The sequence below is a fragment of the Patagioenas fasciata genome, chromosome 2 (assembly GCF_037038585.1).
Source record: "Patagioenas fasciata isolate bPatFas1 chromosome 2, bPatFas1.hap1, whole genome shotgun sequence".
Lineage (NCBI taxonomy): Eukaryota > Metazoa > Chordata > Aves > Columbiformes > Columbidae > Patagioenas > Patagioenas fasciata.
The window spans coordinates 132,449,205-132,475,095 of record NC_092521.1 but is presented as its reverse complement, the minus strand read 5'-3'; the positions used below and the strand labels follow the sequence as shown (position 1 = coordinate 132,475,095).

Sequence of the window (25,891 nt, the reverse complement as noted above, 5' to 3'; positions counted from 1 at the left end):
CTGTTTAATGGAGGAAGGGGCAGAATAAAGGATTTGGTGGGTTTTGTGTGGATTCTCAGAAGAACAAATCTTTTACCTCAGGAGCAGCAGGGAAGATGGAAATCATGGTGTCCAGGGCAGTGCAATTGGTTGCTAGTAAATGATTAAAATTTCACACATAAATTTATATTTTTGCGTAAATGGTGGCGTGAGAGTGATACAAAATGTGCCTTCATCTGCTCAAGGAGTTTTTTCCAGATTGATTTTATACTTTATACATATGGTCATTTATAGATAGATAGATAGATAGATAGATAGATAGATAGATAGATAGATAGATAGATAGATAGATTTGTGGGGGAACTTGTGCTTACAGGTAATTTTGAGGTGAGTGCTAGTACTGTTGACTCCTATCTTTCTGAGATATACTGAAACTGTTGGGTTTTATTCTGTGTGTACATACAGTCAAGGCAAATCTGTATTTTGAAAAAGAAACAGACTCTGAATCCTAGATGAAAGTCATGCTTTACCTACTATGGTGTCAAGGTTTTATTTGGCTTTCTGTGGGAACGAAAGTTTATCTGTTTGTTCCTTGTCACCATTTTCATGTACTGAGTGGCCTTTGTTTCCATGAAAGAGAAGATTTCATGTGGTGCCCTCACCTAACCCAGCTTCTGATAGCCATTTTTTAATTAAGTTCCCAGCTAACTATATGCACTGGGGGGTCATCAAGGTCTGTAAGGATGACAGGAAGACAGCACAGTTCCAAGATAATAAACTCATGTAGCGTTACTAAAGATGAACATATGCAAAAACCTCCTTTCTGAAATAATACGGCTTTTTCTTGATTTTTTTTTTTACTTATAAAAATAGAAAGTTGAAAAAAAATGAACTCATACACTTTCTTCTCTGAGTTGCTGTATATGCACATATTAATAGAAACACAGCACCTGCACTTGGCAATTTTTCTGATGTTGCTCTCTCTTTCACTTCTGCATTTGAGTTTTCCTCTTATTCCTGCCCCTCAGATCTCAAAACTGTTTGCATCAAGGTTATTCCTAGGCAGGAGTTTCAAGGGTCTGATACTGCTATTGTTAGTGCCATGCTAGAAAAGAAATGCCAAGCTGGGAAAGAAGCGCAATAAGGACTTGATTGAAGTCCCATAGGCCTTCCATTGAAGATTCTCATTATCCTGCACAGACTTTTGTTCGCCTTGTGCTGAATTGTAGCCTCACTGACTGCAGGGCAGAAAGTCGGCTGCTTTGGTTTAGTGTGTGGATTATTGAATCAAAAGTGTCACATTTGGTAATCGGAAATTAAAAACCTTCATCGATTAAAAGTTTTTTTATGGTGAAATACTGAGATATAATCAAAACAAGAACGAGGGTCAGTGTTTCCAGTCAGATGAATTGGTGAAAATTCATCGGTTTCATCCTAAAGGTTCAAAGTCTTGAAACCACAATTTTTCTACCTGTGTGTCGCTACTTATGAAGCAGTAATTCCATTGATATGGGCGGTTTTACTCAGGTATGCACTTGCTCAGGTATTTTTTTTTTAGTAAACAAGGTATGTTATGTGCATCTTGTATTAAGTTCTGTCATGCTCACACATGGATGTGTGGGCTGGACCTGTAGCCCAGTGACACTATTGATCAGTGCCATAGCTGGAGACCCAGCATCCTTTTATAAAAACACTTAAATGAATGCATAAATATATATATATATGTGTGTGTGTGTGTGTATATATATCTATATATAAAAATACGCCTGAGGAAAAAAAAAACCTGAAAATTAATTTGTCGTAGCCAGGCGTGTAACGATCGCGCGGGGTGAGGGCACGGGGCTGCTGCGCCCCCTGCCGGCGCAGTCCGACATCGCGGCCGGAGCCCGCCCGGCCCGAGGAAGACAAAGGCCGGTGGAGGATGAAGCCAGGGGTTGGCGAGGTGGCTTTTTCTGCGAACTTTCCAGAAAGACTGGGGTCTGAGAAACGAGTCGAAGCGTCAGACGCGTCCGGAGTTTCTGGCTTAGAACGTGGCGTTGCTAACATTTGGTTCACAGCTCTTTAAAATAACTGGGAGTCCTTCCAGCAACTTTTCAGTGGACTTTGGATCAGGTCCGAGAGTTCTTGAGAGTTCGAGGAATTTAAGACTAGGTCTAAATCCAGAAACCTTGTTTTTCCCAAGAATATTAAACTTTTTATCTTCAGTTAGTTGCTGTATATAGGCAAAAAAAATGTTTTTAAGAAGCTAAAGGGTGTATAACAAAACTAGTGTTACTTTATATCATAAAAAATAGATTGGCAAATCTGCAGTAAACTATTCTTTATCTGTTTGAGCAGATTTTATAGAATGATGTGCAGTTCTATTTTTTCACCATCAATACATGTTATTCTTCCCAGAAATCCAACAATAACACCACCCTTTCAGTTTCCATGTTTCTGTTCTTCTGTGTAGTCATGTTCCAGTCACAGTTCTCAATCTGCAGAATATTGTCACTTAGATGGGTGCAGTATGGTCCTTATTAATAATCAAACATAATTTATTTTTATGTAGTTTATTTAAAATTGAGACTATTTCTAATATTTTTTTCCTTTCTTTCAAAATTTAGGTGGAGAACAGACCAAAGTATTATGGAAGAGAGTAAGTATTTTTCTCTTCTAAGTATTTTATGACTCTATCCAAAAATTGTTGTTCTAGAACTTAAAAAAAAAAAAAAAAAGACACAATGGAGGTCTGATAAAATATTTTATTTTACCTCTTACTTCAACTAGGAGCTAAATATATTGAAAGCCTAATAATTAAGCTATGTTACAGTCCAGTACTGCTGCTCACAATCCATGGACTGTGATGCTCTGCAAGCCTGCATGTCTATTTTGATCTTCTTGGGACAGTTAGGGAAAAAATATTGTCTGGAGGAGTTCTTCCTTTTGTTTTTGTTGTTGTTTTTAACGTCTCAGTGTTCCTCCAATGGCCTGGGGAGGAGAGAAGCAGCTTGCCTTTCCCACAGCCTTTTTATGTATGTTCCTATACTTTCTCCAGCCTACATGGCTGTGGAACTATGCATGTATACTATTGCAGGTGTAAATGCTGAAATACCCAAAGAACAGGTGTCATTTTGTTGGACCACTAGAGTGTAATTCCTTTGTGGAATTGGAATTGGCAGTCTTCCTGCCAATAAATAGATTTAAAGGTCCCGGATTCTGTATTGGCATGGAGATTTGGGCAGATGAAGTTGAAGGGCAAAGCCCCTGCAGCAACCACCCAGATCTGGCATTTGGCCTTTGCTGAAGTAATCTGCTAAGGCCCCAGCCCTTATCACTAGTTAAATTACTTAGATCCCATGTTCTATTTTTTCTTCCATCCCAGACACATCATCTGTGTTTAATAATCCTCTTTTACTATCAAAAACCTCAAGAGCCAGTAGCTTTGCCCCCAATTACTGAAGTTTCATTTTTTAAATACTGTCTTTGACAACAGGGAATACAGATCTCGCCACTAGAGTACAACAGAGCTGAAGACAGTACCCACCTGAGTAACCCATCATGCTTCCTACAGCAGGACTTGTAAAACCATTACCACAATCTCTTATCCAGGAACCTGCCTGGCTGTTTGACACTGTCTGGGTTTGTGGAGCAGCAGGGCTGGCAGGGACTGCAAGAAATCATCTGGGTGAATCTGCCCAGGCAAGATCACGTTGGTTGTTATCATTTGAAAAGATTTCAGGACCTCTGGGGACAGTCCTATGAAAGCAATTCACTCAGTGCTCAGTAAAGCTTGGAAACAGAATCAAGGTTTTCTAGGGAAAGAAAAAGACAAAAAAAATATCATAATTATACTACTATGTAAATATATGATGCGGCTGCATTTTAAATAGTGCACATAGTTCTGGTCTGTCTCTATCCCTTCCTCCTTCCTCCTTTTCAGAAAGGTTACAGGAGAAATGAAAGGTACAGCAAAGTGCAAGAACGGTGGAGGAAAGGGATGCGGCTCCTACCACAGGAGGAAAACGATCACGTCTTCCTCAGTGGGTGTCCAAGTGAGGGGCATGTGCAGTGTCCCTCTAAAGTTCATTGTCACAGGGTGCTGCGGAGGCCAAAAGCTTAAAGATATTAAAGGGTTTACAAGTGGAGTTCTCAGATTCATGAAGGTTAAGGTCACAGCTGATGGGACACAACTTCTGGCTAAACCAGTGATGGATAGACAGGGATGTGAAGTGAAAGAAATATGTCACCGCTTCCTGTTCTCTTTCCATAAGCATTTCTTGTTGGCTGCTGTCAGAGGCAGGTACCTGAGTTCAGGGGAGCTTGTAGCATGTACAAGCTGGTTTTACGCCCTTACCACTCATGGTTAAAGAAATTTCACAGGTGCCCCAAGTATCCTGTCCCAGTGATTTCTTAAATTGATCACCAGGAGAGTTTTTTTCCTAATGTCTAACCTAAAGCCTATAATGAGCTTCTGGTGGCAAATAGCTTATGCTTATTATTTTTAACTAGAGTTACAAGCTGCCATGAGTTTACTGTAAAGACATGCTTAAATTATGCCATCTAGGGGATGCTCGTGTTAATTTGGATGTGGGAGTAAATGAGTGTGTCCCTATCAGTACAGACAGCAAGTATGAATCAATTTGCATCATTTTGAATAGAAAGCCACTCAGGAAAGGTCACTTAAATCTAATATTTCCAACATGCATTAGTTGTGAAAAGACAGTGTAAAGAGAACAGAACAACAATTGCATTTATATCCAACATGTTTTTCTTCTCTTTCACTACCGAGCCAGAGGCAGTGTTAGAAATATGCCACTTCATATGTATTGTTAGAAAAGAGAAAATGCTGAAGGCTAATACATTTTAGTGCCTCTTTTTCAGACAGCAGCAAAAATAGAAACTTTCAAAACCTCTGAGGAGACCCTTGGAGACTTACCAACTAGCAAAATGCGTGTACGAGTTAAGACTCAAACTGCTGTAAAGACTGCATTTGTACTTATAGAAAGATTGCTGCTAAATATTGATTATCATAAGGTTAATTGTGCATCCTAGGGCCTCTTTCTTTCTTAAAATATCAATGGCAAAAGAATCAAAGAAATATTGCTTTTTTTGAACACTGCATGAGGAACTCATTGAAGAAAACTGTTTTTCTCAAGGCTACTCTGCATCTTCTTCTACTTTAATATATGCAGAATAGAATTCTGAATAATTGTTGCCATTTTTTTGTCTCCATTTCCCTTACAAATTTGGGGAAGCAACGTTAATATAAATATAAAGCAAACTGTTAATACAGATGACCTATCATTTTAATTTTAAGTCATCTCCATTTAAAAAAATAATTCCTTTGTGCCTAGTTTTCAATTCTGTCATAAGACCTCTAGAAGGGAAACAAAGAAGAGGGGCATAGACTCGTAGGGGAGAAAAAGTTGTTAAAAGATGGGGCATTTACAGAACAAAATCTCTGGGTGAGGATGAAATGTCATACTGGCTTGTGCTGCCTGAAATTGCATATACAGTGTAATTTTGTTTTGCCTCTTTGCTGGATTTGCCCATGCTGGATGACTGTGCTGCCACTTTTAGGTGCTTGGAAGCTTTCCTGATAGCTTAGACCACAGTGATTTGCAGTGCAGAAGATTCCCAATGGTTTCTGGGTTGGGGGAGGAGGTGTTTCTGGTCGGATTGTTCTGTTAGTCACTGAAATGTCTTCCCTTAGGTTTCATGGGATCATTTCTCGGGAGCAAGCAGATGAAATACTTGCTGGCGTAGAAGGAGCATATATTCTTAGAGAAAGCCAGCGGCAACCCGGCTGCTACACTCTTGCTCTCAGGTAAATGCTGTTTTAATAGAGCCTTATAGTGCAAATGTAAATGTGTTTAATGGAGGGGGTTATATCAGTCCCTTTTGAGTGAATTCTGTGTCTGCTGTTACTTAATTCACGTCATGGTGTCAGAGGGATTTTACACCCTCTTGTCAGCAGTTTGACCATCACAGTACTGCAGCAATTCAGTCACTCCTTCAGCACATGGCTAGGAAGTCCCTTTCAGAAGCAGACTGCACCTGTTTTCAAAAATTTTGCTACCTAGAGCTGAGCATTGTAAAGATTGAGCTTCTGCTTGAAAACTGTGTAAAAGATGTGAGTATAGAACAGGAGAGTGTCCCAGCAGAGGATGCAGCCATGTTGTCCTCTGAGCTGAGTGATGTGTTGAACACAAACATCAGCAAATGTCAGCGATAATAACCCTGGAAAATCATGAAGTCCAGTGGCTGACCGGCTGTCAAAAGCAGCATATCGGACGTCAGTTTTCTTCCCTAACTGGAATTGGAGCTTGCTGTAGAAATACAGTGTGAAGGATGGGATGCTGCTGCTGTGCAAGTAAGTAAGAGTCTGCTATTCAACCCAATGAAAAAATTCATTGGGAGCCCAAGCTACATCGCTGCCCCTCACAGCCTTTCCTTGAAAATATGGCTGCTCCTGGGTTAGCTGTGCCATTCAAAACCTGCCCACGCAGCAGTCTTAAAGCTGCTCTGGATTAGTGGCAAGGCAAGGTATTCATTTGGGTTTTGACAAAACAAACTCCTTGGCAATATTTTACAAAGTTTATAGCAATATTACTTCTGTGGGATGTTGACAAAATAAAAGTCTGAATTTCTACCATTCTGCTAGTAAGCTAGAAGGAAAGATCCTATAAGGAGTTATCCCAAGTGGCTGTGATAGCGTGCTGAAATCATCCTCAGAATTCAGATCGACGTGCAGATGGTAGAGCTGGAAAAGCTCATGAGTCATGCCAGCTAAAAAGTGGTATAAATTAAAAGCAACTTCTGTCAGCTGAAAAAGAACAAGCATAATTTTTTTAGCATTTTGAAGAGAGATTTCAAAATAAAGGATAAAAAGAACTACCAAAGGATGGGGATTATGGCAAAGTGCCTATTGTTTTGACATAACAGCATGATTTCTAAATCCGTCTGAATAATTATTTGCAGAATCATAAACTGAATTCAATTGTAAATTGGGAATTCATATGAAAAATGTGGGGAAAAGAAAAATAGGAAGCTTAAAAAGTTTGGTTTGAGTGGCCAACAAACTATGCAGACATGCACATCTGATGCAATATAAGGACCATTTAACCCAATGTTTTATCTTTGAATCCTTTAATCAAGAATGAGATTCCAACCATAGTTTTATAAACTGAATGTGCTACTAAAGCACTTTGCTTTTTAAAAACTCTTTAAAAAACCTCATGGATTACACCTGCCATACATAGCTGTATAGGGCCAGAGTTATCCCACAGAACTCTGGGTGTTTAATTGGGCCCCTGAATTAGAAGCTGGAACCACCAGAGAGTGGTTCAGACCTTTAGGATTTGAATTACTTGCCAGAGGTTCGCATCTCTCTTCATTGACTGTAAATATGCCCATGGTGATTAAGCATCCTGTTTCTGCACCTCGGAAACATTTTGGGGTGGAAAAGACCTTACCACAATTACACATTCTGGTATAAGGTCTTGCCGATGCAAACGTACCTTTCCCATCACTGCCCTAGTCCCTTTAGGATTTAGATTTAAGCCACTTAAGTCTGGGTCGCGTGGCTTGTTATAAAGAATTGGCCTCGGTTCTGTAGCCCATTCCATGTGATAACAGACAAGTTTGGGTTTGAACTGGAGTTGGTGTCTCCACAGAGATCCAGTTGTACCCATGTGCATATTCCATATGTAATCCAGATATATGGACTTGTCAGCAAAATTACCTCTTGAGTGTTTTGTCAGTATGATTTCTCTCTCTCACTCTTCCCTTTCACTTTTTTCTCCCTCTCTTTTTTTGTCTGTTATTTGCAGATTTGGTAATCAGACCTTAAACTACAGGTTGTTCTATGATGGGAAGCACTTTGTTGGGGAGAAAAGATTTGAATCAATCCATGATCTAGTTACAGATGGCTTGATAACATTGTATATAGAAACAAAGGCTTCGGAGTATATTTCCAAAATGACAACAAACCCCATCTATGAACACATTGGATATGCTACTTTACTTAGAGAAAAAGTGTCCCGGAGGCTGAGCAGAACTAAAAACGAATCAAGAAAAGCAAGTGTAACAAGTGAAGAAAATACGCCGGTTGAAAAGGTAAGTATTCAGTTTAAAATGTTGAGAAGTAATACTAGTCTTTCTATCAAATTTGAGAGAAAAGAGAATTTTGTCTAAAAGCTGTTTTCCTGTACTTCATTAAGTATTACTATCCCACTGAAAAGCTTATATCCTGTTAATGTCATCTTGGCTCCAAACTAATATCTGACTGGAGCTTATGATGAAAGCTTTCTAATAAATACCAAATGCAACTGTTTTCACTGTGTAAATATACATATATATATGTATATATACACTGATTAACTTAGGAACAGCATCTGAAATTGTTCACAAGTTATATTTCTTTGTCCACATATACTTAAGCTTATTTTGCATAGGATTATGAAACATTTTCCCACAGACCCTTCACCACAGCTCAAGTTTGTTATCTTTCCATTCACAGTGCAAAGGTCCTCTTTTCTGCCAAGTCTTTGGTGGATGGGTCTCAAATTGGGATATTGTGTGTTTTCTTCCCTTTCTTCTCATGAGTCTGAAATTGGGATATTATGGGTTTGCCTCCCTTTCTTCTCGCTCTTCTCATTTGAAGTGGGCTTTCCTTGATCTCCTTCTCTCATGCACCTGTATTCCATAGCATTGTATGGACTAGGACTTATTTACATGATAATAAATTGAGAATTTTGTGCAGTTAACAGCCATCTGAAGATGTAAAATTAGAAATCATTTTACATAGGAGAAACAGTCTTGTAAGCAGTGACATGTGGATAATTTTGTTTCCCAGGTGGCAAGGCTGTCAAAAACTTTTTTTTAAATCTGATGTTTATTCTGAATTGACTTACTGACATTTGTAAGCAGACTTCTGAAGTGTGACTGAGGATTTTAGTGTTCAGTGTGCTGACTGACTAGATGGGAACTAGGGCCAGTTTGATATTTGGGACACAGGAAATGAATTTGCCATCATGTAGTAATATCAAGCATGAAAAAATCAGTTTTTTTATATGTATCCTCATTGCTCTAGGATATTTCTAGCATAGTTTTTGTCTGTTGGGCTAACATATCTGCATTGGCTGATTGTATATTGGTTTGGATTTGTCAGTAGTAGCAATTGCTCAAATCACTGACCTGACCTGTAAACCTATTCATCCTCTAGAACAAATTTATTCCATTTACAAGGACATTTTTTAGGGAAGGCATAATACCACAGGGAAGTGCTTTGGAGAGTGGCACAGCAACAAGTCCTTCATTCAAGTTTTGTTTCAAAATTTATCTACTGATGACAATAGTTTCTGTTTCAATGGGGTGGTATTGTCATATGCAAGAGGAGTGGATGCCATGGAGACAGGTTTTGTGCTCATCCAGTTGATTCCTGTGATTGGACCGTGGTTGGTTATGAGTGCTGTAACACGCACAAGAAAGTTCATTTTTACTTTATTTGAGGCACACTCAGGAATAAATATAGTGCAGTGTTACAGACTTGTTTGTGTAGCTTGGAAAAAGGTCCAAAGGCTGTTCTGAACAAGTTTCTTTTATGTTGGGAAAATACTGGACCATCATTGGGATGACTGTGAATATTATTATATGACTACTGTAATAAAAGAATCATGACAGTTGAAAATCATGCTGCATTCTCAAGGAAATCAAGATAATATCTTTTTGTACAAGGAAAAACACAGTTTCAAAATGCTGTTCAGTTTTACTTAAGATTCTTGCAGTGAGAAGCAATGGTCCTTTGTATCTCTCAAAGTTTTCTCAAAGACTCCAGAAAGGATTGTTCTAGTACTTCTAACAGATTGTGTGTTCTGTTGTGCTTGGGGTTGGATGTCATCTTCCAGGTTGGGCAGTTTTAAGTAAGTACTGTAAAAACTCTTTTAAACCAACAGAATGCAAACTGTTGCTGAAGGGGCCCCTACCCTGTCTCCTTCACCTTTTTGCTGATGTACAGTTTTATGCAGCTATGAAGTAGGTAACGCCAGAAAATGGCTCCAGATTAAAACTAACGCAGCCAGAAGAAAAAACATGAATTTTTCAGCCAGATCTGCTACCTGATCCACCTCATAGGGATGGAAATGTAGCACAAAGGAGAGGGAAAGACTTTCTTCTGATGACAGCTCAAAAAATGAAGATGTTGGCTTAAAGTGAGTAGAGAGCTGCATCCTTAGTTCCAGGTAACTGTGCTAGAAAATGTTCAGACTTGACTTAACTTGCTGTCGATAGCAAAAATACACCTCTGGACCTCATTAGTGATTGGATTAGGTCTTCTTTTGTATTGTAGCTGAATGAAATTAAAGTATTCAGAGTATTATTTACCTCAGAGGTAGTTCACAATACAGATACTCACCCTAAAAGGATTGGTGCTCATCTAGATTTCCATACATGCAGGCACTAGCAGCCTCCACGACTGGACGGCGTGGCTGCGCTGTTGTGTGAAAATAGCTGGCTTCAGCTAAGCCATTACATTGTTGGCAGCCCTCTCTGCCTTCCTCCCACCAAGGGGAAGCACCAGAAGGAGGAACAGCAGCTGTTTCTGACATGTTTTTCTTGCCAGGAGGAGTAGGAGTAATCACAGCTACAACAGGAGTGGGGCTGAATAGGCAAAGTGGTCTGCTCACAGACTGAAGACCTGCCATAGACATGATTAGGACTTCCAGTGGGCTTCTCTATGGGTATCAGCCTCATATGTTCTTGGGAGAAGCTCATGAGAGGTTTGGGTAGCAGACAGGGACTCAGGGGTCATCATTCCCATTTCTTCCTCACAGTAACATCAGATAAAGAATGGACTGGGCTTTGGAATAAACCAATGACAAACTGAGCATTTGTCAGTAACGGCATATAGGGACAAAGGAGGATAATTTCATGTTGTTTTTATATAAACTTTTGAAGTCCTATAAATTATAAAAGTAAAATGGGGAATTGGTAGTTCAGTGGGAGTTGTATCAGATGTTTTGCTTGAGGCTGTCATGTGTTGTACAGCGTTTTAGACAAAGGCCATGGTTTGCCCACAAATCAAAATCTTTACCCCCTTCAAATACTCCAATAAATTTCAGACCCCTAGAAAGAAGTGAATGGATATTAGTATGTCATTTTTCTGCAAATTAAATTCTTTGCTGCATGTGTGAAAAATCATTGAGTTTTTCGTAAGGTGTATTTTCTCTGGCCAATTGAACAAGTAGATTTTTTTTATATAACTGAGCTGGTTTATTTGAAAGTGCTGCGTGGTCTATTTTGAATGTTTCAGAAATGATGAAGTGGAGGGGAAAGCCATATATGCAGGACAGAAACTTCCATTATTTTTCAAGAGGAACATGAGAATTCAGCACTCTAAGGTTAAGCATTCGTACTTCTCTTATACATTAGGCATTTTACAAGTGAGATTTTGCTTTATACTGAAACCAATCCCAGAGTGTGAAAGTGCAGCTGAAGGCATTTGTCTCCTTAGTGGGTTTGTTAACACCATCCAGGGAATCGGCTCGTTCTGTCACCTCCCACACTGACAGCGGAGATTATTCAATGTCTCAGTCACTCCAGCACTGCTGCTCCCCTGGGGTAGGTCGATGGAAGGGGCCACCAAGGCACAGGCTGGCAGGAGGAGCCAGCATTCAGATGAAATGTCTCGGTACTGCCTGGGGTACCTGTCTGTTCCCATAATGATAATTTCTTCGAGGTTGTAATTAGTGGAGTTATGCCCATTCCAGAAGGGAGGTGTGATGTATGGGTTGGATTAAGCTGTTGTTCATGTCTTTTTATCCACCATTTTTTGTAACAGGCCTAAGGAAACGTACATGATTTAAGATACTTAATGGCAATATTTCATCTGAAAGTTATTTCTGTCTGACTTAGAAGAGGTGTAGCAGATCTTTAATCTGAAGGGAGCCACAATGATTTTTTTTAGAAATGAAGAGTTGTGGGATAACGGCATGCTGCAAATACTTTCTTAGCAGTGTAGGCAATTGTTATTTTAATAGGATCCAGCTTCAAAAAGGATTCTGGATAGTGAAGTAGTTTTTTGTGCAAAAAACGTTTGAAGATTGTATGTTGTCCGCTTAGGGTTGTGATTTAAGCCTGGGCAAGTTGTGATCACCAGCTTTGTGTTTGCTCTGCTTATGGATATTGTACTTGGGGCAAATGAGCATATGCTTGAAGATGTAGGGCAGATAAGTACCTGGTACTGGTATGTACTGTAATTGATTACCAGTAGTTCATGTTACCGGTGAATGTGGGAGAAGTGTAACTTGCTGCAAGCAATTAATCTTCACACGTAGGAGTGAAAAAATTGCAGTAGTCTGTCAGTAAAATATGTAGTTCTGAAACACTTATCGCTATCGCATATCACATTATCCTGCAACTGCTACCCATGCTGTGTCAGCAATCTTTGTGTCCCAGACAAAGAGAAGAAAAATCTTCCTTTCTAATTCTAGCCCAGCAAGTATAATTTGGGAAAATATATTCAAAGAATTTAAATGTTGAAAATAAATGCATACTGGAGTTTCATGAATGGTCTGATCAAGTAAAAGCTCTCACAGCCGCTGATCAGAGACCATCCTGGTTCCTTGCTCTGGCACTTTCATTCCTACTCCTGTGACCTGCCCTGCGCAGCACTGCAGCCACCCCGTGCCTCGGGTGGACCTGGACACTGTGACACAGTGCCCAGTGTCAGGCACAGGCTATTCCCCAAGTGTTGTTTCTTCATTATGCCGGTCTTACACAGAAGCAGTTCCTCAGTTTGGGTTGCCTTCTAGCTCCTCCTTCATGTTAGCATGGGGGATGCGATGAGAATGGCAGGCTGGAGTTAAATAAAAGCTTTGGCAGCGGTTGAGCTTAAAGCATTTGCAAAAAGAATGATCTTAACCTACATGACAGAGGACAAACTTGGTAAACACGGTAAAGATTAAGGAAGGTTTTGTCAGTGCCAGGTCTCTGCCTGCTTGGATCCTGGCAAAGTTCCCATCAACTTCTCTCCAAATAGGATTTGGCTTAGTCAGTTCAAACATACCAGTTGCACATGAAATATGAGTTTGCTTGGAGCCTCGGCTGAAGGTCTTCTTCTGCTCTCTGGTTGCAAGTACGTGCCAGGAGCAGCAAGAGGCATTTAATAATGAACATCTGTAAAGAGCAGTGTAGCAGTTTGAGCTAAACCAAGAGCAAGCTGTATGTGGAGTCTTCACTTAGCAGCAGGACAGTGCAGAATATTCTGTATTGCTGCTTGACATGGTAACCTGTCTATCTGTTTTGCTGGAACTCATTACCAGGCATTTAAGTGCAAATGACAGAGCCCATAGTTAATACTGCAGCTAGAACTAAAAAGCTGTAAAGATAAGCATATTATAGAGTCTGAAAGGTTGTAGATTTCCTCGGCAGAAAATCCCACACAAATAATAGACAGATAAGAAAGCTATTCCTATTAAGGCAAAGGTGACAGAAAAGGGAAAATAACTTTGCTGGAAGTAGGAGCTGGTATTACTGTCCTCATTAGTCATGCTGCTCACACACAGTTTCCCACAGAAGAAAATGCTTCCAGGAAAGACTGTTTTCTAACATCCCTTAATTGTAGATGTAATCTAGTTATAGAACTAATTTTTTAGGGGCATTGCAGTTTTCCTTACATCAAAATGGCATGGGAGACAGCCAATTTTAAGAGAACCTCTGTTTTGGTACAATTTTTGCAAGTATTTACACTTCTGCATTGTTACTCACACCACGTTCCTTTCTGAAGGCCTTTTAGCCTCATCTTGCCACTCCATTTTTGTGTCTACGTGGAATTTTCTACAGGTTCTGCTGTTAGCCAATGATAAAGAAATCTTTTCAGTCTTTCAATTATTCATTATTCTTCTGATTTTGCAGCTCCTCTACACCTCTAATGATCCTATTACAGTTTGCTAGCTGGTGTTCAACTCTCTGCTGGGATGTCTATCCAGATGTTGAGCATGTCCTTGCAGACAAGGGCTGCAGGGCACTGTGCTGTCCTAGCTGTGGATCACAGTGTTAAGAGGATAGTGAGCAGAAACATCTGTTCCTGCAGGCTCTGGGCTGGAACCGCACTGATAATTTGACACTGTGTCTCATACATCGCCTTCAGCTCCCTGGTTTCTGCAACATGCTTGGTCAGAATAGATTAAAATATGTTCTGCTAGGACATCAACAACCCCACCTTTTATTGGGTTTCACATTTTCAATCCCATATGCACGTCCACAGAATACGCAAGGGCCTTCTCCCCAGCTGATCTTCCCTGGAAGATGCTCAGACACCACACTGATAAGCAGCAACATAAAGCCTGCACATGAAGGTGGCCTGTATCTGCAGATTTCAGTTATACATGCAGTGATAAAAGGTATGTGGCATTTTTGCTGCTAGAAGCAACAGCCTTATAAATCAAAATTGCTTTGGGAGTAATTAATTGCTTTCATCAGTCACTCCTGCTTGTCCTGCAAGAGTAGTAGTTTACACACGGGTTACCACATGTATATACTTAATTGAAGCATGCCCTGACATGAGTACTTAACTACACTGTCTTCTTTAAATAACTGTTAACAATTTAGTACTGATTTCATCCAGAATACTCTTTGGTATTATAACACAGTGAGAGGAGTTTATATGAATACAGTAGGTCTGCTAATATATGTATTTTAGTTAGTAGTTTTATATTTTGAGTGACAAATACCATCTTACTGAAAGTATAGCTGCCTGATCATTTTCTTTTGCTTTTCGGTGTTGGCATTCTTTTGTATTTTCCAGTTCTGTCTCTTTACAGCCTCTTTTTTGTTTAGAGCATCATAAATATGAAATAGGTAATATATAAGAAATAAAAATAAGAAAGCTTCTGAAGTAAAATCATTGAAAGAATCTTTTTTCAATTCCTTTCCTCTGGCTGTCTGTGATTATGCACAGGAAAAGGTGTGCTGGTTGTAGCTGTGGCGTTCATAACTAAAACCTAATGTTTTGCCTGATTAGGCAAGGATTTTTGAGAGGAATAATTTGGGCTCACTTGAACCGTAATGGTAGTTGAGGGAATCAGGAGAAAGAGAGGTTCCATTGTAAAGTATTTCCTTCAGTTGCTTCCCTGAGCTGTTAACATGTCTCCAGGTTCCTGGTTTATGTTATGCTATTACCATCAGCTTAGGATTCATGACTTTTGCCTTAGGCAGAATAAATGATATGATTATGCCTCAAGAGAGCTTGTAAGTTGGAGATAACATGGATTTACACATATGACGTGATGGACCGGGTGTGATCTGGTCCAAATGCTGCTGAAATAAATGGGAAGACCCCTGATGTTTTCACAGGGTCTTGGAGCAGTTCAGGGCACTGCTAAACATACGGAGCAAAGGTAAATATCAAGTTTTTTACCACCAAGGTGTTTCCCAATCCAGTGTTTTAGAAGCGTAACCATATGGAAGCAATGTGAAAACTTCATACATGAATACCAGAACCATAGACTAAGATTTTCTCAAATGAGAATGTCAGATTAGTACTAAAAGTGATACACCAGAAGTGCTTATGGTAGCCCTAAGGCAAACGCCACTTGGCTCTTCAAGTACAGTACTGTATCTGCAGCTAGGATCTGCTGAATAGATAAATTAATTTTTTCCTCTTGCGTATTTTCTTACTACGAGCATATTAATCATTCCAATAAAGCTAAATGTTTGTTGCATAAAAACCATGCTTAATTTGATGTATTAAAAATAAAAGCCTTATGTGTGGAGTTTTTTCTGTCTTGGCTTTTATACTCTTTACATAGTTTGATGATATTAAATTAGGATAAACAAACTTTCATAAGGATTAGGATGGAGCCTTCAGCATAAACATTTCATTTGTCTAGTCACTGGAAAGTGGAAAATCTATACTTGGTTATCTCACATGAATCTTGAGACTCTGTGTGGGAATAGGCACTGAACTTTTACAAGCGCCTCTAAACTGCTGTGTTTTCATCTTGGAAGACAACTGTTCAACTTCTGAAGAACAAGAGAGAGATTAATTTCTGTTTGTGGAGGATTTGGAATTAGTGTCAAAAGGAAAATGTTTAAACAGTTACTAATATTTATCCTTTATGTTTTGTTTCAAAAATTTGTAACTTTAGTGATGTGCTTTTTTAGGTCATACATTTACTAGGCTAATTACATGGAAAAAAAACAACCTGTCCTCTGTGTTCATGCAAGACATGACAAGAGATGATAGGCCTGAAATACAGTGATGAACATTGCAGGTTAGCTCTTAAGGGAGAAAGAAAAAAAGAAAGAACAGTGAAACACTGGGATGGAGCGCCTGAGGGGGTGGCAAAATCTCCCTCATCATAGAAATACATTAGAAAACATCTGGGAGGAATGGCACAGGTAGCACTGATACCTGAGGCAAGCAGGAGGAAAATCTCCTTAAGTACCTTCTAGTCCTATTTCTCCATGGTTTTCTGTGCCTGAAAAACTATTATTTAAACTGATTCATCCTGTCTAGATGAAGACGTCTAACCAACGTAGCTAAGTTATTTGATTCCTCACCATGGGAGGAGAGTATGTTCCAACCTAGAGAAGACACCGCTTAAGTAAGATCTAATAGCAGCCTCCTGGTACTTAAAAGAGGGCCTGCAGAAAAGATGAGGAGGGACTCTTTGTCATGGGGTATAGTGATAGGACAAGAGATAATGATTTTAAGCAGAAAGAGTGTAGATTTAAATTAGATATAAAAAAGAAATTCTTCAACCTGAGAGTGGTGAGGTACTGGAACAGGTTACCCTATCCCTGGAAGTGTTCAAGGCCAGGTTCAATGGGGCTTTGAGCAACCTGATCTAGTGGAAGTTGTCCCTGTCCATGGCAGGAGCATTGGAACTAGATGATCTTTAAGGTCTCTCCCGACTCAAAACATTCTATGATTCAATTCTGAATCATCACTTCACTAATGAGAAATTAACTGCAGCTATAACCCAAATGTCGAAAGCTTCCATGAAATGCATAATGCTAGGCAGGATACACTAAGTTCTTCCCCTTCCATACCCTGTGCACACTACAGACCTTCTGACAAGGAACATCTTGGCCAGCTTTCTGTGTCCCTACAATGCTGACTGCCACTTGTCCCATCATGCTCTAGGTACTGTCCTTTTTGCGCATGAAATGTGTATGTCATGTCCACTGAGCATCTTTTTCCATACCAACGCTGCAGTAGGCCTCACCCCTGAGGCATGTGGGCACTCAGGTGCAGTCAGGTGCAGAGCCCAAGCAAATGCCTCTGATCTGGGGCCCTTGCCATGGAGAGCCATCTCAGCAGCCCACACCATCACCTTGCAGCTGGGATACTGGGAAACAAGGTGTGGGGATCTCCCCGATCACCTCTGGGCTGGGTCTGCACCTCTCAGTCAGACGCAGGGCAAGCAGAGCTTGCCAGAGCCGCCACAGGGAGAAGGCAGCAGCCTGGGCAGGGTAACAACTAGTAATGGCCACACGCTGTTGACAGCGTTCTCAGCTAAGGCTTAACTACAAAGGTCAGGAACCAGTGCTTTTTATAACTGCTAATATTTGGAAAGGAGAATGCTGTGGTGTGAAAAGTACTGATCATAACAATGGGCTCTTTCTTGTAATGTATTCTCAGCCGTGGAGAACAGTGGGACTGCACACGGTCGTCAGCATCGGTTATACGGGATGAATACTGCCAGTTAGACTTGATTGCCTTTTTTGATATTTTGATAGATTTACAAAAGTACTGAATGAAAAGAATGCAGCAGATGCAGAATAATTGGATTTTTTAGCAAAGTAGTACAATGTCTCATGAAATCATACTCTTGACATTAATTCAAATCGGTTGGCACATGAACACGGTCACATAGACAAAAAATAGGTAGAGGAATTTTGAGCAAAGAATAAAGATAGGCAGCAGCCTGATAAGCTGGGAATGATGAAGTACTACAGCGGTGGGAGTTTTATTTAAGATTTTTATTGATCTGAAAGAAGTACAAACAAGACATTACTGAAAACGCAGGATGGTTTGTGCTCTCATGTGACTCAGTACAGGAATTTAGTCCCTGGAAACATAATGAGTGTCCATGACAGAAACATCAAGAGAATCTCAATTAGAAAATGTGAGGAGACAATTTGGCATGTTCTAAGCCCATGAAAAGGGGCCAAGCCACGTACATAGCTGGAGTATCTCTTCTGTCAAGAGTGAGAGGGTTGCTTGCATTTAAGTCAGGTGTGCCATTATTAAGTGAGGGCTAGAGGCAAGGAAGGAGAACATTCACGTAGCCTCAGGAGGAATTATGTCTATGCTGTTTGTCAAGATAAATAATTGTTGTTACATTTCGAAAGCCTCTCTCCCTGATTTTCTGTTAGTTCATCCATCCATCTAAACAATACTCATTGCTGTGATAACTTGTTGTCCCCTTTTGGCAAGCTGTAAACTGGGAGTAGTGCTTCTGCTTCTCCAAATGATTGTGCCAAGTACCTTGCAGGCAGGGAGATGTGGAAAGCCCTGCTTCCTTCACTCTGTGCTCATCTGCTGGACCAGCTGTTGTTTTGCTGGTGGTAAAAGGCAGCTTTTCTGAAGTCCATTGGACTTGTTTGGGATGTTTACAGCAAGGGTGACTGCCCAGGGTCAGTTCTCAGTGCCTTCTGGATTGCTTGTGGCAGTCGGAGTTGTGGGCTCCTCAAATGAGAAAGATGGACTGGGAGTGTAGCTTGGCCATTTGGCAGAGTCCATCCAAAGTTAAACAGTCCCTGGGGAGGAAGATGCTTCTTCAGTGAGAAAGCTGTAGGGTGTTTTTTCTAGGAGAGAGAGAGAGCAAAGGTGGAGGAGGCATCTCCAAACACCTCTGCCAGGCTCTATACCACCTAGATTTGCAGGGAACAGCTTGGGAGGAATTGGTTGAGATGATTTATGAATGAAATTGTGCCAATTAAACACTAGGTGGCATATTTACTTAAGAGTTTCCAGGTCTGTGTTAGGGCATCTTACACTGCAGACACCCCTTTGTGCTTGTGTATTGAGTGTAGTTTCATGGGAACATGACCACCTGATGCCTTTTTTTAACAAAGAGCATTCATATTGTTCTTAAAAAAACCTGACACAAAGACATCATTGCTTACTTCAGCTTTAAGAGTTATTCTTTAGCTTCTATATTAATACACAGATTATTAAATGTTGTGTGGAAAGGAAAAGGTGTACATGGCAATGGTCCTACAGAAGGTCTAGTTGCAGAGGAATTGTGTAAGTAGTAAGACGTGTTAATATCCAAGAGTATCGTATGCTATGCTTATTTTATTTGTCTGAAAGGCTGAATGTAGAAATATATAGTACATTTTAGAAGTCAAATGAAGGAAATCTAATGTTTCTCCTTATGTGAATGCAAAGCACAGCTTTTTATTTCAGAACTGGTATTTTAAGGTAATAGCAACCAGTGGTTTGGGCAAAATATTCAAAGGCAGAAAATATGCCTTTATTCTGTGTCTTTCTGACACCTGTTAAGTCAGCCAGGCTGCAGTTTTCCATATGCTGCTGCTTCTCCATCACTGAAAGAATACACCTAGCTTACAGAAATGACTTTTCACACGCTACATTCTTGAGAAAATGTAGCATCGCAACCATCACCGGGGCAGAGCATCTAGCCCCTACCAAAAAAAAAAAAAAACAAACCATGTTTAGTAGGTCTGCTCTAAAAATTCTGAATTCTTCATATGGATATTTTAAGAAGACAAATAGATTCTTTAAACTAACTGCTGATACTGTGAAAATAAACTTCCTAAGTGCAGAAGTTAGCCGTAGTGAGGTTGCACATGATGTTGCAGCTCTCCCTGTAATGAAGTTGTAGGTCACTGACCCACATCCAACACCAGCCAGGTTTCTGGGATGAATCCTGTTCGTCATTCTGCCCTGCTGTAACTCAGGTATGGACCTCTCAGCCAACAGAACTGGTTATAGATGTTCAGTGCGAGCTTTTACAAACAAAGCAGGTGTATAAACAGGGAGCTAAATATGTAGGTCTGAACTAGGGTGTGCTCATTATGCCAGTGCTGAGGCATGTGGAAAATAGACCTTACTATGAGAACAGGATTATGGGGGTAAATCCATTCTTTGCTGGGTGCTGGCTGTCCCCCAGACACACCTCTCCTCTTCAAGGGGAAAAGAAAGTCCCATTCCCCTCACGTGTTCCATCCTTCCCTCACCCATAAGAAGCAGTCTGTCTCTATTGCATTATCCAATGTCAGGGGATGTAGTGGAGCAAAAGCTGGACATCTTACAGTTTGCCTTAGGACGTCAAAATGTGTCCAAAGCATCTGTGCTCCGGCATCAGGAGAATCTGGTCAGGTTCGTACCACAGAGATGAATTTATGCCTATTTTCATTTTCAGTAGTATCTTTTGATGCCTGTATTCTGTAAGGCTTTTTATGTCTGTTATTTTCACAGCTCTCAGGAAAATACTAGTAGACCAGTGTGTAATTTGGACAGCAAACGGAGGTGTGCTGCCCTGCAGATGGTGGCTGGATCCCCAGCCACTGCTGAGCTGCATCCACAAGGCTGTGTTTTACAGTATAAGTACATAGACACACACCCTGGAAACTCTTTCAAATGAATTAGTTCTAGTTATTTATTTATTTTAGGAAGTAGAGGAAGAAATAATTTCCTTTTATTTCCCCCTTCCTCTCCCTTTAATATAATTAATCCAATCAGTCCAGTTCCCTAAATCCATCTGGTCTATAATGCATTGCCGAATGTCAGGCCAAGTGAATTTGCAGCCAAAGATTAAGGCACTTCCAGAATGGCTGAAAATGAAGTATACTGGCAGAGATTGAACTAAAGAGAGTATAATTTCAAGGACATTGTTCACATTATTTGGCTTCTTGTAGACCTCAAAGTACTAGGAATTAAGGGAAAAGGCTGGATTGTGGTTTCTTCGTGCACTGGCAGAACCCCAATTGAATAAAGTCAAGTCATCATTTGATAAAACTTGCTTCTTATGAGATGTTGCGTGCAATGCGGCATTCATATAACTTCCACATGATGCTTGGTAGGGAATTTTTCCATGTGTGGGTTTTTAGTAAACTCTCAGTTCAGTGGCTTAAGTTTCCTTCTCCACATGTGATCAGTGTACAAGCTCTGTATAGTCCAGCTGTAGACAATGAATTTGTCGAGAAAATACAAAACCTTCTGTAATTTCCTTTGTTCTATTTCTCACAAAATTTTATATCGGAAAAAAAAAAAAAAAAGGAAGTTAGGGTACACATAGCATTTTCTTCCTTTGCAGGTCATAGCATATGCTCTACCACAAATGTGTGATACTGCCTCAGTTGAACTGGGAGCGAGCCTGCGTAGCCACGAGTTGAGGCATCTACGTGTCCCATTAGAGCTGCCCAGAACTAGAAATGTGGACAAGTATGTTCTGATATACATCCACAGAGTCCAGTGTCTTAGGGCTGTGGTGAGCCAACCTATGGAACAGGTAGAGCGTAGGCAGCTCGTATGGCTCTTTCAGGGGTCTCCTTCAATACATCAGCTCCAGCACAGTTCACCGAGTGCGTGGGCCAGAGCTCCGACCAGGTTACCTGGAGATCTTGGTACAAACATCTTACTGGATGACAGTAATGGGGAGAGTAAAGCACTACGCATTAGAAAATGGATGGAGTTCAGACATCTACCTGCTCAGTGTCTTTTAATTAGAATTTTGTAAGGGGAATAAATCAGTCCATTTAGTTCCATTTAATATCTAGACTTTCTACTTCACAAGCAGAACATCTCGCAGCAAAATTCAAGATCGGACTTGGGAACAGAGTACTGCATCGGCTAGTGCCTGAGCTGCCTATAGAATAATAAATATTTGTATCTTCTCTAACTCAGAAAAACCCTCTTCAGTGCAAACAGATGGGGATGGTGAATTCGATTATTCTGCAAATTATATTTGCGGTAGAAGACTGCAAATAAACGGACAGTGACTGAACTGTTAATGCTTTTCCATTTTATAGCCTGCCTATTTTCCTTTTAAAACATGAGTTCAAATTCTTGAATAAAGGTAGGAATTATGACATTAATAAGAAAGAGGAGATTAACAATTTCAGCCATCAGCAGCCTTTCCGATTGTATGTATATTGGATTAACAGTTGTGGAGATTTGCCCTCTAACACCACCACCTATTTTTATCTTGCCAGGTATTGCTAAGAATAATTTAGTATTTTGAATAGTAATACTTTTATAGACATGTGCAAGAATCCAAGAAAAGTCCTTGAATATTTAACATTCTAATAATCATATGGAAAAAAGTTAATTCAGTATTTGATAGCACTTCCAATCCAATGTAACATACTCAGAACTAATTGAGAAAATAGTATATTCCTATAGACTTCCGATATTTTTTCTTTCTGTTAAAATGTAGCAGCTAAATTTGTGCATAGAAAATAGGTCACCATATTCCCACCTTTGTACAACTTTAAAATATGCAAGTGCTCAAGTTCCACATCATCTTCAGAATTGTTTTTCTGAAGGTACAGTAGAATTCAGTGACAGTATTATAAGAGTATTTGTTGCAACAGGGGAGATGATGTATTGTTTCACAAGACTTCAAATATCAAAATTATGCTAAAAATGGGGGAGTGGGTACTTGTCCCTGCAAAACAGAGGTTGTCAAATAGGAAACAGTTCTATAACAACCCATGTGGGACTGTGGAGCATTTTGGATTAGCTATGCACCACAGGTAATCCTAGTTTATCTTTTTATTATTGTTGTTGTTCTGTTCACAGTTCAGTGTATTTTAAGATGCTATCCATGGCCTTTTGGGGTATAATTACATTTTTCGCTTGATCTGTAATTTAGTAGCTGGAACAAGAAGACAAAAGGTTGTTTGGAATCAGACCTGACAGCCAGGACACTGAAGTGCTGACATTAGTCTGCCGTCTGACAGCCTTATGCCTTGTGATTCGTCTGTGTGTGTGTCTGTGATATATTTAAAAATCAAGAAAGCAAAAAGGATTCTCAGCCCACACATAGGTGCAGGCAAAATGCACAACAATGAGCTTTGAACCGTCTGTTTTATTTTCAGTGGGATGGCTTTTTTTTTGTTTGCTTTCACTGAACCTAATGAAAATAGTTGTCACACAGCATCAGGGGATGCCTTTTTTTTCTTCTGGAAAGCATGTCATTGCTCTTTGTCCCTTTTGGTTTTCCTTCCATTAGTGGTGCATATTCTGTTGAACTCAAATCCATGTTGTTGAGCTGGTTTTCTGCCTCACCGTTTTTACACAGTGCAGTTGGTCCATCAGTGGTTGTGGTGCCTGGTATAGTGCAAACCCGTTGTGTTTGACATTCGCTAGCCAAAATAACTGGAAACACCACTGTAGGGTTGTAGGCTGAATTAATATTTGTGTCTCAGCAGTTGGTGAAGTTCCTTCTCCTGACTTCCACCTACTCATTATCTCCACTGGCATTACACAAATGTCTTTACACAGGGATACTTTCTTCTTTCAACTCACAGATAGGAAGGCAGAGATGCACAAATGGGGAATTTAGGACACAAATGCAGGTCTGTCTCATTCAAGAACGGTGTGTCAGTGGGGTGGCTGTGGTAATTAGGGTTGTTTTCTAAGCACGTTCTCATGATGGTCTATTTGGAATAGCAGTGCTGATGCACAACTGTTTTCTACAGCTTACTGTCCCAGGCAGTCACTTTTTAAAGGAGGATGTCTGGCGGTGAGATTTTAAGGGGGTGTATTTGTGCTGGTGGAACTGTCACTGAATGTCAGGATTGTACCTGAGTGTTTGTCCATGACAAGATGAGGCCTAGTTTGGCATTGTAGTCAAGGCCTGGGAGGTGTTGCAGGCAGAGCCCAGGTTAAATTCCAAACAGAAAAGTACAATCTCCAGCAGATTTTCTTTGAATGAACATCTGTTTATTGATCTCAGTGGCAAATCGAGAAAAGACAGCTTTTGTGAAGAAAGTACAGAGTCGGAAGAGGCAGGAACAATAGGAAAAATAGCATAAAAAGCATTAAAAACCCCCTGTTTATTCTTCTGTCATCAGCCTTTTTCATTGAACATTCTTCAGTAGCATGATATAAAAGATGAAATATTTTGCCTTAACCACACTTTTATAGAAGTCTTGAGAATCAAGAGTATAGGATCTAAAAACTGTAAAATTTTTAATAATCTATATAACTAATATTAAAAGGAATACAGAGAAGACAGTGCTAGAAATTTCATCAGACCTAGTCTCCAAAGCCTGAATTTTCAAATACCCCTAACTGTAATGAATCTTCTCTCAAATGAGTAGATAAGCATATGATTTGCACCTAAACATAGCAACACAGGCATACAATGACCCATATGCGGACAGTGAGACAGGGGCAAAGCCCACATTTAAATATAGCAGCTTTTGACTCTTGGTTTCATCCCTTGTTTCAATAGGTCCCACTACCTCAGCTTTGCTGCTCTAAGTAAGATTTCACAGTGTGTGCTTAGGAGAGACTTAGTAAGTAGGTTGTCTTTTCCTAGTTAAACACTTTGCAGCTTTCTCATCTATGACTTTGCTAACCCCTCATGGGTACATCTCTGGTAATGGTTCTTCAAGCTTTACCTTCCTTAGCTTTGGGCCCTTCCATTCAGTCTAATTTTTTTTTTTGCTTTTACAGGGCTTTACTTTTTCCTCTCAAAATCAAGCTTGAGAACTTTTGGTGGTGTAATAAAGGAGTCCAGGGAACTTGTTCTGGCAAAGGAGACTGTCCAAGTCAGACACTGAAAAATGAGGTTTTGAAATATAGTCTCCAAAAAAATATATATATTAATGTGGTTAGATTCCACATCTTCCAAAGCAGACACTTCAAAACAAGGAAGTATTGCTGAATCTGACTGCATGGTCTGTATATGAAAATATATGCCCCACCCCCATAATCAATTTTTTCTGTTTTAAATCTGTGTGACTGACTGTCTAAAAATGCAGGTGCTGTGCTGTCACTTCAGAAGAGGTTCTGTTGCTCTGTTCAAAGGGAGCAGCAATAAAATTTAATATTGTCTTTCACTACTGCAGTCACCTCCAGCTGCTCTTCAGCCTCTTCCACCAGGCAAGAGGGAAAGGAGAGGCAGTGATTTGTAACTAGCCTGTCTGTACTCTCGAGCTGGTGAGCAACAGGAATATGCAACCAACAGGTGTTTCTAAAGCCCCATGTACTAACTGCTACACAGAGTCACCGCCAGTTTGCTCCAGGTTAAGAGACATTGAGCTACTGCCATTGCCTCCCTTCAGACGAGGGTAAACTCCACCAACAGGCCATTGGTGACAACTAGAAGAAGAAACTCAAATGCCTGGACCATGAGAGGAGGCAACACCAAGCTCTCTCCTGCTGTCCCATCCTTTGTTTATCCATGGGATGACCCAACTTGATAAAATTCATAGCTGCATTGTGGTGTCTATCCTAATTCCAGAGAAGGAAGAGAGTGTAGCACCAGCTCTTATTTATCTCTGTTCCTATCAGATACTTGCAAGTCTTTCCCACTGTTTGGATACCACCTGAAAGGCAGGAGGTTGGCCTCACTTCCTATTCTGCACCACAGGATGAAGTGATAAATAAGTATGGCAAGAATAGGTTTATCCAGATTTATGTTGCAAAGAGAAGCACATGATAAGAAATGTGGCTTCCTATTGCTGCTACTAATGAACAGAGCATTAATAATTTCTTCTGACAAGTGACATCACTCCAGAGAAGCAATAAGGGAAGAAGTAAACATCAAAAATATGAAATAAAGATCTGTCCATTGGCAGATCTTAGTTCCATTGACTTCTCTTTTCATTTAAAGAATGTGAACACATTTCTAAGCAACCTATCAATGACCAAACCTGTAAATTATTGAGGGATTTACAGAAATTGCCTTCTTATTTGACTTTAGTCTTAAATGACATT

The 25,891-nt window shown here is 40.0% G+C and overlaps 1 protein-coding gene across 1 annotated transcript in view; it reads left to right on the top strand.

Annotated features, from left to right (window-relative positions):
* The window catches only part of CHN2 (chimerin 2), a 166,928-nt gene that overhangs the window by 90,131 nt on the left and 50,906 nt on the right, over positions 1-25,891 (top strand). The window contains exons 4-6 of the mRNA XM_065832038.2: positions 2,586-2,617; positions 5,675-5,788; positions 7,794-8,079. Of these exons, the coding sequence (XP_065688110.1) occupies positions 2,586-2,617; positions 5,675-5,788; positions 7,794-8,079 (432 nt within the window). The remainder of the gene's footprint in view (positions 1-2,585; positions 2,618-5,674; positions 5,789-7,793; positions 8,080-25,891) is intronic.